General features: G+C 48.9%; 1 protein-coding gene across 1 annotated transcript; it reads left to right on the top strand.

The window, feature by feature from the left end:
- Positions 1–1,635: 1,635 nt before the first annotated feature.
- GALR1 (galanin receptor 1) lies at positions 1,636–13,654 on the top strand. The gene is made up of 3 exons (XM_069467862.1): positions 1,636–2,304; positions 6,609–6,674; positions 13,337–13,654. The coding sequence occupies exons 1-3, from the start codon at positions 1,636–1,638 to the stop codon at positions 13,652–13,654; spliced, it is 1,053 nt and encodes a 350-aa protein (XP_069323963.1).
- The last annotated feature ends 1,068 nt before the right edge of the window (positions 13,655–14,722 follow it).

The raw sequence follows: 14,722 nt of genomic DNA, 5'->3' as shown, positions 1-14,722 counted from the left end.
TTTCTTTATAAATTATCCAGTTTCAGGTATTCTTTTATAGCAACACAAACATTAGACTAAGGCAGTAGATGCTCCATGAACTGCGTCAGAATTTTTCTGGAAAGGAGGAAGAGCAGAGCTAGTGAGACAGAAAAATGAGATGCGCCTTACTCCCCAAACTCCCTCCTCTGTGTGCACTTTAATTACAGCACTAGCCTGCGCTGTATGTCAACCTCCGTCTCCGCAACTGGGGCCCCTCTGGGGATGCGTGTACCCTGTTCGTCCTCCTGTCACCCATGCCCGCAGGCGCTGCGTCCGCACAGGATGGAGACTCAGTCGCCCTTTGGAAAATGGGGGGAACACACCGTTTTTGAAAGTGATATAAACAATTCACATAAACGCTGCGAATAAATGACTCAATTCCAGCTCGAGCTACAGCGACGACGTTCACTGGCACCCCTGCACGTAAACAGTTAGTCTCCTGTTGGCACGTCCACATTTACCGCAGCGGTAAGACAGGACACAGGTTCTGTCACTTTGAAAACCTTTCATTAGTTCAGGCCCTCAGATTGACACGCGCCGAGAGCCAGCTGAAGTTGGCCGGCGAGCGCCGCGTCTCCCTCCCACCGTTGGCGCGTTAGGGAGAGCAGCCCACTCATCTTTCTTCCCTGCGTTTCCTCCCCAGTGGTCCGCAGGGTGAGGGCGGGGATTAGGCGGCGAATTTTACAAAACTCCGGGTCGCGTAGCGGTGCCAACCCTTGCTTTCCCCGGGCTTGCTACGGGGCGGCAGGCGCCCTCGCTGGCGGATAGGGAGCCCTGCGCCCGGGCGCGCTCCGCTGCCCTCGCCCCTGCCCGGGCAGCCCCGCCTAACCCGCCGCAGGTCCGCACCGCGGGGGCGAGCGCGGCTTGCGGCGCGGGGGCGGCGGGGACCCACCTCTTTCGAATTCGTCCAGTCTCCGCTCAGCGCCGAGACTTCTGGAGCGTGCGGGTTGCAGCCGGCTGTCTTCGCCGCCTCTCACTTGCAGCGGAGAGGCCCTCCGCGGAGCCCTGGACTCCGCGCACCGGAGGGAGGCACAGGACAGCTCTCGCCCTGGGGACGACTCGGGATTTCTGCAAGAGCCGGAGGAGGTCGGAGGCGCCGGTCCCGGGCAGCGGCGGGAGCGCGCGGGGAGCGCGGCGAGCCCTCGGCTAGCCTCATCAAGCGGCTGGGAGCGCCAGGAAGGAACCGCTCAGAGCAACAGGTGCAGCCCGAAGCCACTCCAGGAGCGAGGGAAAACGGCCAGCAGGGACCCGGGGCTGGTAAGGCAGACAGAGGGCTGTCACACCTCCCCGGCTTGGCGGCCGCAGCGGGTGCAGGCGCCCGGGCAGGGAACCCCAGGGCTCCCGAGACCGCAGCCCCCTCCCGGGAAGGCCCAGCTCCTGCTCGCGTCCCCGCCCTCTCTCAGAAGGCCCCTGCACAGGGACGGTGCCATCAGGCAGGGTTGCCGGGGCGCAGCGCCCGCTGTCGTGCCCATCACAGAGGCTTGGCTCTGACACTCGCGCGCTCCGTGCTTTGGGCTGGGACACCCAGCGCCCCTTGGAGCCCACTTTCCCCGCAGGCACAGGCACTCCTCCCCAGAGTGCCCCGCTGCCTGTGCCCGGGCGACCCTGCAGGCCATGGAGCTGGCGGCTGCAAACCTCAGCGAGGGGAACGGGAGCTGGCCGGAGCCCCCAGCGGCGGCGGAGCAGAGGCCGCTCTTCGGCATCGGCGTCGAGAACTTCATCACGCTGGTGGTCTTCGGCCTGATCTTCGCGCTGGGCGTGCTGGGCAACAGCCTGGTGATCACGGTGCTGGCGCGCAGCAAGCCGGGCAAGCCCCGCAGCACCACCAACCTGTTCATCCTCAACCTGAGCGTCGCGGACCTGGCCTACCTGCTCTTCTGCATCCCCTTCCAGGCCACGGTGTACGCACTGCCCACCTGGGTGCTGGGCGCCTTCATCTGCAAGTTCGTCCACTACTTCTTCACCGTCTCCATGCTGGTCAGCATCTTCACGCTGGCGGCGATGTCCGTGGACCGCTATGTCGCCATCGTGCACTCGCGGCGCGCCTCCGCCCTGAGGGTGTCCCGCAACGCGCTGCTGGGCGTGGGCTTCATCTGGGCGCTGTCCATCGCCATGGCCTCGCCCATGGCATACCACCAGGGCCTCTTCCACCCCAATGCCAGCAACCAGACCTTCTGCTGGGAGCACTGGCCCAACAAGCGCCACAAGAAGGCCTACGTGGTGTGCACCTTCGTCTTCGGCTACCTGCTGCCGCTTCTGCTCATCTGCTTCTGCTATGCCAAGGTGGGGGCGGGGCGCGGGCCGGGACGCGGGGGGCGGGCCGAGGGGCGCCGGGGGCCTGGGCATCTCTGTGTCCCCGCGCCCCAGCCCTTAGCCTTGGCGCTCGGGCTGACTGGTACAGGGAACCTTCCCCACTCCGGGTTGCCCTTCCTCTGCCAGCGCTTGCCCCGTGTGTGCCGCGCGGGAAAGTTACTTGGAGTTTGAGAGGCGCGGGGCCGGGGCGGGGAGGGGGACAGGGGAGTTTGCAGTTCACTTCTAGGGTCGGTAGAGCAACGCTGCCTTGCCGGCTCCTCCTCGCCGCTGCAGCCCTCAGCGCCCAGGGTAGTCCAGGCTGCAGGCCGGCGCCCCACGCCTGCTTTTCGGCAGGTGAAACTCCTCTCTGCTTCAGCAGCTCTTGCACCCACCGGCCTGCGGGGTGTTCGCGGGGCGCCCGCAGGAATCGGAGAGCGCGCGGCCACCAGAGCCGGCCTTTTGCCGGGGCTGTCCCAGTCGCCGGCTCCCGGCTCGGTGCCGCCCCCTTCCCCCGGGCGCGCGCAGTTTGCACTTGCTCAGGGAGGTTCTCATGGGGACAGAGCTTCACATTTTATTTAGCTTTATAAACCCAAGTGGTAAAACAGTATTTCTTCCCAGAGTCTTAACCGAAGTCTCCAGAGAACTTCGAAGCCGTTGTGTTTGCCGTTTCAATTCTTGTTAGAAAGGTCGTGGAAACAGTATTGAGTGATTCAGGCGGTGGATCTAAATCCGAGCCCTAGAGGGAGGCGGTAGTGCACACACCTGGCTGGAGCGGGGTGGTTCTGCTTCCTGGGGAGATGCTGTCTTCGCTGTCCATAGCCCGGCAGAGCTCAGCAAGCTCACATTCTCTCTCCTTAATCACACAAGTTTTGAAGATTTTATACAGATCAAAAAGTCTTAAGCCTTTGATACAGCTTGTTTATGCTCGAGTAGGTAAAAGTGTCATGTTTAATACTCATGTGCCTGGGGTCATGGGCTGGACCCAGTGTGTGCAGCACACTCTCCCCAGAGCATCCTCCTGTGAGGCACACACTTTCCTAAGCAGGTTCTGAAATTTCCACCTGAGCTTCTCGCTGTCTCTCGTGCTGTTTCCCATAAGGCTGTGGCTACAGGACCATAAACAACCAGACTCCGCAGAACAACAGGTCCTTATGTTCCATTCGTAAGGTCGTTTTTTCCCAGCAAAATGCTTACTATATGCCACTTGTCCCCCGACACACCTGTGTCACCCATGTAGATTGTGTCTGTTTTGAATAGTAATGTTTTGGATATTATCTCAAAGAATGGCCTACACAAAAAGGTTACATATGAAGAAATATGGCAGAGGTAGGGAATTTGGAAAGTAACTCTAGCCTAGCTATTTGGAAAATGGTTTAGTCATTCAGTTTTCTGGAAATGTAAAATGAGGACTGTTCTACATGGCACAGTTATCTGATACGTGCACCATCTCATTTAACTTGCACAAAAACACCACGATGGGGGCTCTTGTCTTTGCTTCATTGACAAACAAAAAGAGTTTGGGGAAAAAGAGCAACGAACTCAGACTATGGAGCTGGTGAGTGATTCGGGAAGGGTTTCAGCAGGCAGGCAGTCCGAGTCTCCTGAGGATGGGAGGACGTGCAGGGGCAAGAGGGATTCTGAGAATATTTGGCTCTTAAATTCCTAATTACTAGCTTAGAACTGGAGCATACCCTACCCTCATCTCCCCAAAGTCTTTAGGGAAAATAACTTGAATCTTCTTCATGGAAATGACAAAGTAAACTTTTAGGGATAAATTAGGCTACATTTCTGTCATTTCAGAGTTTATAAAAGTCACATAGAAGCCAAAGTTTGGAAATAGTTTTTAAAATTTAATAGATACATGACCATTTGGATTTTTAAAATATGAAAATGGTTTGCTTTTAAGCATAACTGGAAAAATATTTTGAATTCAAGGTAGTATTTGCAAATTCATTTCAGGGCCTTCATGAATAGATGAAGGTTGCTTTTCTTTGGTTTGGTCATTAAGCGTTCATTATCCAGTTAAGGATTTCGCTACTTGAGCCATAGGTTCAGGACTCGCTGTTTATCTGAGGACCAGGTCTAATGGCCACACAAAGAATCACAGATGGTCAAAAAGGCACCTGACCTTACAGTGTGTGTTTTTTCCTTTATAAAACTTAATAAGTTGCCTTCTGTTCCCCAAGTCTTACAAGTTCCTTTGTCCAATGTACAGGCAAACTCTTGGGGTGCCTCCCCCCGTGAAGTTGTTCTGAATCCCCAGGATGTGGCCAGCATGACCTCAGTTTGGGTTTGAGCCAGTACCTTCCTGTGCAAGCCCCCAAACCTGCAGCGTGAGTGAGACATATCGCCATGCTGTCCCCATCTCCTGAAGAAACGTAATCATATCTCTCATGATCATCTGCAGGCTTTCTTCTTTGATGACAAAACCTTAATTGGGATGCATCACAGTATGTCATTGTGTGCTCATAGTGTGGGCTAGTGAAGAGAAACAGAGCTAAGAAAAATACGCTTGAGTATTTTCTCCACTGAGCAATCCAACAGCAGGCGGTATTCTTAGGTGTGTTGAAGGTACCGAGCTGTGTCCAGCCCAGTGTTGGCAGGAATGAGCAGACCTCGGCAGCAGAATGAGGCTGGAAACATTCGAATGATCAGTTGATTCCCTCTCCATGATCAGCTGATTCCCTCTCCAGGAGGCTGTCTCCAGTGTCTTGATGCTGCCTCTCCTCTGGTCTCTCCCGTGTCCCTGTGTCCCTTGCCCTCGGGGGCAGGTATTGTCCTGCAGTTTCCCACGGGGAAGTTGGCACAGGGCCTCCTTGCCAGCTCTGCCTCTCGGGTGGGTTCTGCCTGCTCCAGCCCTTTTCTTTGCCTTTGAAAGATGTCCTCAATTGTTCCCACAGAAACAAAGCTCCTATTCCATCTCTGCCTTACCTTCTGTTGTTACCCTATTTTCTATCTGCAGAACAGCAAGCTGACACACCATCAATGCATTGGGAGCTGTCCCCAGTGCTCCTGTAGCAAGTAAAAACTTGGCCTTTTGAGAGGGTGCTGGGCTGTTTCAGGAAGTGAGAAGTATTTCAGTTGGGCAGAGAATTTGGTGTCCTAAATTTATACCCCAATGAAGGCTGCTTAGCCCGCATAGGACTTGGAAGGTTGGTAAATAAATCCTGTGGCTTCTCAGGTAGGATATGACTAACTGTTCCAGAGGTGTTGCTTCTAGCTGAATGGAGCAGGCTTCTGCAATAAGTCAATTTGATTAAATTATTTACAAGCCGTGGTGCCAAAGCAAACAAACAACTGGCTAGAACGTGGCTTCTGGCTCTTTGAGAGGCTCACTCAGCAACCTATAGACAATCCAAAGCCCTAAGTCATCCAGAGGCTAAATTTCCTCTAGCTTTTCCCTCAGATGGGATATAAAGATGAACTCAGGTAACGGTTCTGCAGGGCTGGCAATGTTGTATGAGACCAAATTCATGTTGGAAATTCCTATATGTCAAACTAAACATTTTCATATCGTTTCTCATGACTATTACAGTGGCCAGAGGATACAAAGATAGTTTCTCTAATTAAGGAAGGGAGTGTGTCTCAAGGAGACATTAGCGAAACCTTGCAAAAACAGTCTATATATCATCAGTGATGCTGAGTTCCCAAAATGTAAGTTATCTAAAGTATCGTGTGGGGGGTAGGATTTGAACAAAAACCAAGAGGAGTAGCACGGGGTGCTAACCTGCTTTAAGGAGATTTGCAGTGGAGACCGCCCTAAGAAGGAAACAGAAGGAATACGTCCACACGAATGCTGGCGCTGTTTGGCTGGGCTGCACTGAGAAACATCTGATTGCATTGTTCTCATTTGTTCACTGCTGCCTTTCTGGAATGGATGGTGAATTCCCGGAGGGCAGGTCTCTAGTTTTTCAATGTAGCTGGGATCTATACTGTGCCCAACATTTATTAGGGCCCTGGTGATTGTTACCATGTGGACTCCTGGGGGAAGCCGAGGCAGGAGACAGCCCAATCAGTATGCACGAGTGGGCTGTGGCATGCCTCTTTCTGGACAGAACCCCAGAGCTGGTGCGCCAGCTGTCTCTGCAGACAGATGCTACGGCTACAGGCTGATGCGTGTGTCTTCCTGGGGCACTCCTAATTGTTAGAAAAACAGATGCATTTGGCAATTCATACTCATTGCTATGTTGTCACCTAATGTGCGTTCTTATTTTAGTGATTTTATAAATAATGACATTGCCGTTGCAGAACGTGAGATGAGAGGCAGACTGACTTTATCAGTCTATGTTTTCCAGGTCCTTAATCATTTGCACAAAAAGTTGAAGAACATGTCAAAGAAGTCGGAAGCATCCAAGAAAAAGGTAATACTCACAAATTTATATATGTTACTTTTTAGAACTCAGTTTATTTTTATTTTAAATTATCCTCACATCCTCCAAGGCCTGTGCAATGTAGGTCCTTGGTCCAGATGTTTGAAGCGAGTCTCTTACCATGGAGTCATCAGTTGGGAACAGAGAGCGGGTGTTGGTGAGGGCTCTGCAGGTGACTGTGCCACACGAAGCTTAGCTGGGCTGGGGAGGCAAGGAAATGTATGTTTTTAGATTCTGAGTCTCATCAGGAGGCATGTCTGGGTTGGCTGGAACAGAGTGCAGAGTTGCTGACGTGTATGATTTGTGTGACGGTACAGTCCTCGAATTTCTTGACCATCTCCAGGACGATTCCTGGAGACTCTGGTTTGATTCTCAATTGAGAGGACATGGTTATAATCCCTTCCTAAAGCCCCGGGAGTGTGTCACTGTCCTTGTCTCTCCCACCCACACCTGTGCTGGTGCTGGCCCAGGGAACACGCGACGGAAAGTCCACCCGCTGAGAATTGTCCTCATCCAAGCGCCCTTCTCCTGAGCAACATGAGGGCCCCTCACTCACTGATGGTGATTACATTTTACATCTTGTGGAACAACTATTCCACTAATCAGGATTAATATAAGTCTTACTTGAATAATATCTATGTGATTTCTGATTTTGGAAAGTAGAATGAGATTATTAGACAATATGATTAGAGAGAAGGAGATTATAACAAGACATTTTAACTCACAAATATTACAAATAACATCTTGAATACCTTGTTTTTCCTTCTAAATATTTATTATGATCAATGACATATATAATTTGCAGAAATTATGGTTTAGATAATCACATTTATTTAAAAAATTCTACTAAAATAAAGGATAGCTCTTCTTCCTCCCGAGTCTCCTTGTTTTTGAACAACAGTTTGTGGCTGAAAATACATCTGTTCCTAGAGTTGACAATAAACGGCAGAGAGCTGGTTAAAAAGCACAAACAGTAAGACTTTATTGTTTTCTGGCAACAAAAAATTAGCTTGTACTAGAAATACAGCCATCTGGTTTTTAGGATAACCCCTAAGAATAAAAGGTGCAACGTAAGTAACAAGTCTATGTTGCAGCTGCCTTTTGTTGACCTTTTCTTATGTCTGAACAATTATGTATGTTTCATTTTAAGCTTCTAGGCTTTGTTTTATAAGAGCTGACCAAGGGCTAAGTTATATGAATGGAATAAATCCTAAAAGTTGGTGTTTTCCTCCTCTGTTTTCAGTAATGTGTTGTTATGGTGGAATTTTTCCATTTTTCTAATCTATAATACTAGGTTTTCCTCTTAAGCACACTTCCCATCGCTAAGCAAATGACTCATTAAAACCAATTAAGGATTGTTTATAACGTCCCCCTGGACAGTGATTTTCAGAGCCTCTACTCCATGCGGGACTGAGACGGGGAGACTGAGGGAACTGGCTCCGTGTGGAAGCCAACACTGTAGTAGCAGAGACACAGTAGCAGAGAGCCCAGAAGGATTGCTCAACGTGGTGAGTGTTTGGAGACTAAGAGGAGGAAGAAATTAATTTTCTAGAGAGGGACTGAGCTTGCTGAACTTTAACAGAGAAGACACTATCCTTATAAGGTAAATGTTTACTAATGATCTAAAATATTTTATGCTTGCCGAAAGAAATGAAAGAAAATATTTCTTTAACATGTCCTGTATCTCATTTGTGTCTATGGCTAGCTTTAGCCTCTGTATTTGAAAAACCATTGGAAAAAAATTATAAAGGTCTCAAAGAAAAACAACATGCTTAAAAAAGGAAAATATGTCTTATAAGAAACGATTAGAAAACATTCTGTTTTGCAACAAAAAACCTAAAGATTAGTGATCAGTTTACTTTGTTTAGTTATACACACATATACACAGACACACATATATATAGACATACACAGATATTTAGGTTTATGTATGTGTATATGTATGTGTTCATATATAAAATAAATACATATTTACATATAATTATCTTGTGCTCATTCTTGCCATATGAGGAGGTTTTAGCATTTGAAGGAGGGATGTTCTCTTCCATTCCCACAGCCTCCGACCCTTAATAGGCACCGAACAGCTGTCAGGTCTCTTTTGATATGTTTAATCGCCTCCTTGTTTGCACAGGACAAATAAATGTGGTGGTGCTCCTGGCGTGTGTGGAAGAGAGTGACAGGAGGGAGGGGTGAGAAAAGGGAGTGGAGAGAGAGGGGAGGGGAGGGGAGAGACGTGGCAGGGGGGGGCAGGGGAGGGAGAAGAGAAGCTGAGGAAGGACAGCGACTCTCCAGGAGTAGACAGGGTGGATGGTGGGATCCCTGAAGGCAGGCAGCGGCCTGGCTCCTGGGGTGTCCCCAGGTCTCAGCACAGAACACAGAACTTAGCGCATGGCCGTCACAGTGCGCGCAGAGTCACGGTTTGGCGGACGGTGGGCGGATGTGATGTAGACCCTGGCAGTTTGCTCATGTCAGCTCCGTTTGCTTCTTCACTTCCCCTCAGTGGCCGAGCAGTTTCCTTGCTCTGTGCGGCATCCAGCTGTCTGTTCAGGCTGCGTAACAAAACGCCATGGATTCCTAAGTAACAGAAATGTATTTCTCATAGTTCTGGACTAGAAGTCCAAGATCAAGTGCCAGCAGACTCAGGGGTCACAGGTGGCACCTTCTCTCTGAGTCCTCACCTGCTGGAAGGGGCTGGGCAGCTCCCTGGGGTCTCCTGCGTGAGGCCACTAATTCCACTCACGAGGGCTCCACCCTGGTGACCTAATCACCCCCAAAGCCCCAGCCTTAATACCGTCACCTTGGTGATTAGGGTTCAACACGTGAATTTTGCGGGGTACACAGACATTCAGACCATGGCACTGTCCTTACAGGTTTTCCCGTCAAGATTTGTAATTGTTAACATTATGGGCTGGAGAGCTTGCCCTTTCACGACAAATAGGCTGAACAGTTACTCTCCATGTCTGCAGAAGAGCACATGAGAAGAATGTGTTTCTACTGCAGAAATAATAGTATAGAGCCCTGTCATCCATTATGTGCTTTGCTTAAACTCTGCTAGACATAAAGAAATGTTTCTGGCACAAGGCTAATTGGATAGTAAAGCAAGATTCTTAAATAATCCTTGGAAGACTTAGAAAGGGGATAGACAACTGTACTGGCCGGTTGCTTCTCGGAGGAAAATTGGACTAAATGACCTCTTGATGTCCTATCAGCCACTGGATTCTGTGATCAGTCACTTTTTTTTTCTGGCTTAAAGTAATTCAGCAAGCTTTTTGGCTGTCATTTATATAATTTTTGAAATTTTATTTTTTATCATTCTCATCTTTTAGTCAATTTTTCTCCCCAACCAAGTTCCATTAGACATAGTCGTGCGTAAAATTCTTTGAAGAAAGAACAGATGTCTCAGATGACTTGAAAAGAGCATCTCACAGTAAGAAGAGACATTAATGTTATTTAGATACTTTCAGCATGAGCTTCACAAAGAAACCATGGCAATAAAGGGCTAAGCTCGGAACGATGAGAGTTAGGACAGAGATTTAGTACCTAATTTTCAATGATGACTTTTCTCCATCGAAAGGTAATGGCCAGGTAAGTACTAAAAGTGCAGTACATGCACTGGGCATAACTCCACATCTGACAGAGACCATGATCCTGTCAGAAAACAAAAAATATGTTAAAAATGAAACAACAAAAAAAGAAAGATCTGCCTCGTTCTCCATGGGGGGGGGGGTTCCCTGCTTTGCAGTCTGATGAGTCTGGAAAGACAGGAAGTGGCTTTCCTGGACCTTTCTGGGGAGAACAGCGTCCTCAGCCTTCGGGGTCTGTACGGAGTGAAGCGTCTTTGATTGTGTTTAACACACTGTGGGTAAGAGAAGTTCGCTTTTGTTGTGGCTTTAATGTAATTCATCAGTAGTTTTCCAAACACCCTCTTGATCTTTTTAAAAAGGCAGATTCCTAGGTAACTATCTAACAACGTCCACAGGATGAATCACAGCCATGCGGGGGGACCTAGATATCTGAATTTGTAAAACAGCTTCATACCAGTAGTGATGGGCAAATGTATCTGCTTAAATCCCAGGGTTGGGATTAGTGCCATGTGTCATTTTGGCCAGATCTATAACATTGAGCTGGGGTGTGCTCGGCACATGGCTGTCTAAGCCTGACAGTTTGGATGCAGCAGTGAATCGGGAAGGACAGTTTTCTACCCACACGGGACTTCCTGCCCGTCTCCCAGCTTTCTGGTCTCTAGGCCTGGGGGCCCATGCACACCTGCTGCCAGGGAGGAAGGAAGACAAAAGTCATCTGCTGTTTCCTCCTATGCACATGGGCGTGTTGCTGCCTTGATGCTGCAGCGGCTGAACCAGAGTCAGCTCGAGAACTGCAGGACCAGCTGCCCAGGGCGCATGTGCCGGGCACTGATTTGGGTCCCATCCATGGGCAGAGATGCTTGAAGAAACAGAGAAAATAGTAAATCCCAGAGATGCTCAGCTGGGAGCATGGTCAGTGCCAGCAAACGCCCTATTAAACTCCTTTGGGAACAGTCTCAGATGAATGATATAGTTTATGTAAACACCCACTACATATAGTTTATGTAAACACTATTCTTTCCCAGTGTTTATGCTGTCAGTTCTAATCCTGTCCCATTTCAAAGCTACCAGTAGACCAGGAAAAGGAACCCGAGTCTTGTCTGTGGTTCTGAGAAGACCAGTGTGATTACTAAAAATGGGAAGGCGAATTTTGAATGAACTAACACAAATAGCAAATGCTGCCACGGGGAATGTTCCATACCCGGGGCACACCGCTGGTTGTCTGTGCATCTTGCCGGCGAACTGCAGGGCCTGTTTCTGTGCTAAGGTTTGTACTTGGAAAAAATTTTCTAAAAGAAGCACTGAAATGGAATATCCAGAGGTAATTATTTTATGAGGTAGAGAGATGGGATGATTGTCGTAGAAAGAAGAGATGATGTTTTCTGTTCTATTTGTAGGTATAATGATGTCTAGATTGTTTTGATTAAGTCATGTGAGAATGGCATTTCTCATACACTAATAGATAAATGGGTCGATAGTGGACACACCCTTAATATGTGTGAGCAAATTCTGTTTGCTGCGTGTCTCATGCGGTAAGTGGCTTTAATACGTAAGCTTGTAGCCTATAAAACCTGTACTCAGGTCTTTATACCTGAGTTGTTTGCAGAGTTTAAGTGACCAGGCAGAGTCTGGGAATCGTTTCATTGGTCCATGCTCTTTGCAGACGAGGATACTGGGCTCAGCGAGCTTATGCCATTTGCAAAGGTGCTACAGCGGGGTCCCAGCATGGCCAGGTTGGACCGCAGACCTGCCGCCAGTCCCGGGGCTGCGTCTGGACAGTGAGCTCAGCTCCCCCTGCCCTCCCAGCTGCGCACGGCCCTGCGATCCAGCCCAGTCCTCTGCCCTCTGCCCCCTCTGCCCGGCCCTGGCTGTGGCTTCCTGGCTCCCGGGTCCACCTCTTTGACAAACTTCTACTCACATCTTAGTTGGCTCCCCGGAGCCAGTCCTTAAAGAGTAGGACTCTCACAATTACATTCTGGGTGTCGCTTTCTACGCCAGTAGGTTCTAATTCATGAGCAGGGATGAGACTCATTCTCCCCCCGTGGGGAGACCCCTCCTGCCGCGTGGAGTTGCGGTGCCTCTTTGGCAGTCCCGCAGGCTGTGGGGCCCTGCGTTTCACAGGGAGGAGTTTGCGGTGCAACAGTGATTTCCTAGTCGGGAAGCCTCTTTCCAGCGTCTGGGTCTCCCTCCAAATGCAAAGTTACAGGACAGGTCAGCTCTGCGTGTTGTATCTTTCTCGGGGTGGCTTCCTCCCAGCTCTTGCTCAGCGGAAATCGGAAATCGCAGAGGAAGCACCCAGACCCCCTGCGATTGCCAAGTGTTTCTGATTCAGGAGCAGCAAAGAAAGGGTTCAAATGAAAGAAAACAAAGGCAGCTGATGCTGATGCGTCCATAGACTGAGATGCAAATGACTCCGAAAAATGCATCAGTGCGTTCATTAGCTGGGTCTTTAATTCTCCAGAGTTTAATGAGAAATAAACACACTTGTCCGTGGAGGTGACTACGGGAAGCAAAGTCCAGTGCTCCTCTGAGGTTCATCGCCGGTGATGGTAACATGTTGGTGCGTGTCAGGGGTGCTCGGGAGAGTTTTGCTTGTTCAAAAGTTAGTCTTTAATCTTTACACGTTTCTACTTCCCTGACTCACAGCATACTTTCTACCATCCACGCATATTTCACATACATCATAAAAATATTGCTGTGGAAGGTAATGACCGGTCTTGAAGGAGGCACGAACAAAAATTTCATATGAGGCGAAGGTTAACACTTAAAGTAGATTTAGTATCTGTTTTCATCTCGTGAAAAAATATATAAAATTTTCTTTGGGTGTGTTTTAAAATGCAGGATTCTTTTTCTGTAGTAATCGATGCATTCTTTCCCCTCCTCTCCCCTCCTCCCCCCTCCTCCCCTCTCCTCCCCCCTCCTCTTCCTCCCCTTGCTCCTCATCTTCCTCCCCCACCTCTCCCTCTCTGCTTCCTCTTTCTCCTCCTCTTTTTCCTCCTCCTCTTCCTCTCCCTACTCTTCCTCCCTCCTGTCCCTCCTCCTCCTCCCTCCTCTCCCTCCTCCCTGCAGACGGCACAGACCATCCTGGTGGTCGTGGTGGTCTTCGGAGTGTCCTGGCTGCCGCACCACGTCATTCACCTCTGGGTTGAGTTTGGCCAGTTCCCGCTGACGCCCGCGTCCTTCCTGTTCAGAGTCGCCGCCCACTGCCTGGCCTACAGCAATTCCTCGGTGAACCCCATCATATACGCGTTTCTCTCCGAAAACTTCAGGAAGGCCTACAAGCAAGTGTTCAAGTGCCACGTCTGCAAAGAGTCGTCTCTCAGCGATAACAGAGAGAATAAAAGTCGAATAGACACTCCGCCATCAACCAACTGTACCCACGTGTGAAGAGCGACGTGCTGTTCTTGTCGCTGAGCGTCCCGGGGTGTGGGGCCGACACGGGAAGGAAGTACGGGGCGCTCTAAGTGACGCTGCGGCTGTTAACAACAATTCACAGTATTTTAGTTACATTTTCTCTTGGGTTAAAAAGTGCTTTGATCCATTTAGGAAATTCCCAGGTCTAGTGAAGATTGTTTTTCAATTTTATTTCATTTCTAAATTATATTTCAGAAACAAAAGAAAATGCTGTATAGTTTTCCACCTCTTAAGAAACGGAAGTTTCATAGAATGCTACAGACAAGTTCAATTCTTCATAGAATAAGGACCGATCCCATAAATATGGTCAGGAATATTTGCAAATCTACATTTTAAAGCAAATTTATTTAGAAAAAAAGTGTATGCTTTAATTCTTTAATTTTAAGAGAAGAAGTACTATTATAAACTATGTTTTAAAATATGATCATGGACACACAATGGTGAATCTTATCTTTTTGGCCATTTATATAGAGACACATCTCTTAAGTGGAAAGAAGGCTTTCCGAAGTCTGCACAGGCTGCGTTCGCTTCCACTTGTAAATAGTGCGCAGACCTGGAGACACGCGGCGTCTGCCTGCCCACACGGGGTCCAGTAAGTTTATCCCGGGAGTCAGCACAGTGTCACGGCGGTGACCCTCGGCCGCAGCAGGGGGCACCGCCAGTTAGAAACTACTGTGACCTCAGGCTTCGTACAGTTAACTGAGTCAGAAGAAAGTGCCAAGAGTGACTACCCTAATAGTGGAAGCTGTGAGTGAGTTTTTCAGAATAAAAATAGAAATTTTATATCTCTAGTTGACAGAGGTATGAGCTATGCCTTGAATGGAACTTACTCAAAGGAGAGAGTTAAAAGGGCCAGTGAGGATGATGTGTAGATAATAATTTCTCCGGGGCCAAAGACTAGACAGAATTCAGTCGGTCACGGGAAGTGATGGCCACACCATGTGGATGAAACATTAGTATGTATTGTTTGACTTAGATAACACGTGAAGAAAACAAATCTGGTGAATGAATATACCTAGCGATACTTTGTACAAACGCATG

Source organism: Eulemur rufifrons, chromosome 5 (assembly GCF_041146395.1).
Source record: "Eulemur rufifrons isolate Redbay chromosome 5, OSU_ERuf_1, whole genome shotgun sequence".
NCBI classification, from domain to species: Eukaryota; Metazoa; Chordata; class Mammalia; order Primates; family Lemuridae; genus Eulemur; species Eulemur rufifrons.
This window is presented reverse-complemented; position numbering and strand designations above follow the sequence as displayed.

Coding starts and splice junctions, on each gene's coding strand:
- GALR1 (XM_069467862.1), top strand. CDS start 1,636: ATGGAGCTGGCGGCTGCAAACCTCAGCGAGGGGAACGGGAGCTGGCCG. Junction 2,305..6,608: donor TCTGCTTCTGCTATGCCAAG/GTGGGGGCGGGG, acceptor TATGTTTTCCAG/GTCCTTAATCATTTGCACAA. Junction 6,675..13,336: donor CGGAAGCATCCAAGAAAAAG/GTAATACTCACA, acceptor TCCTCCCTGCAG/ACGGCACAGACCATCCTGGT.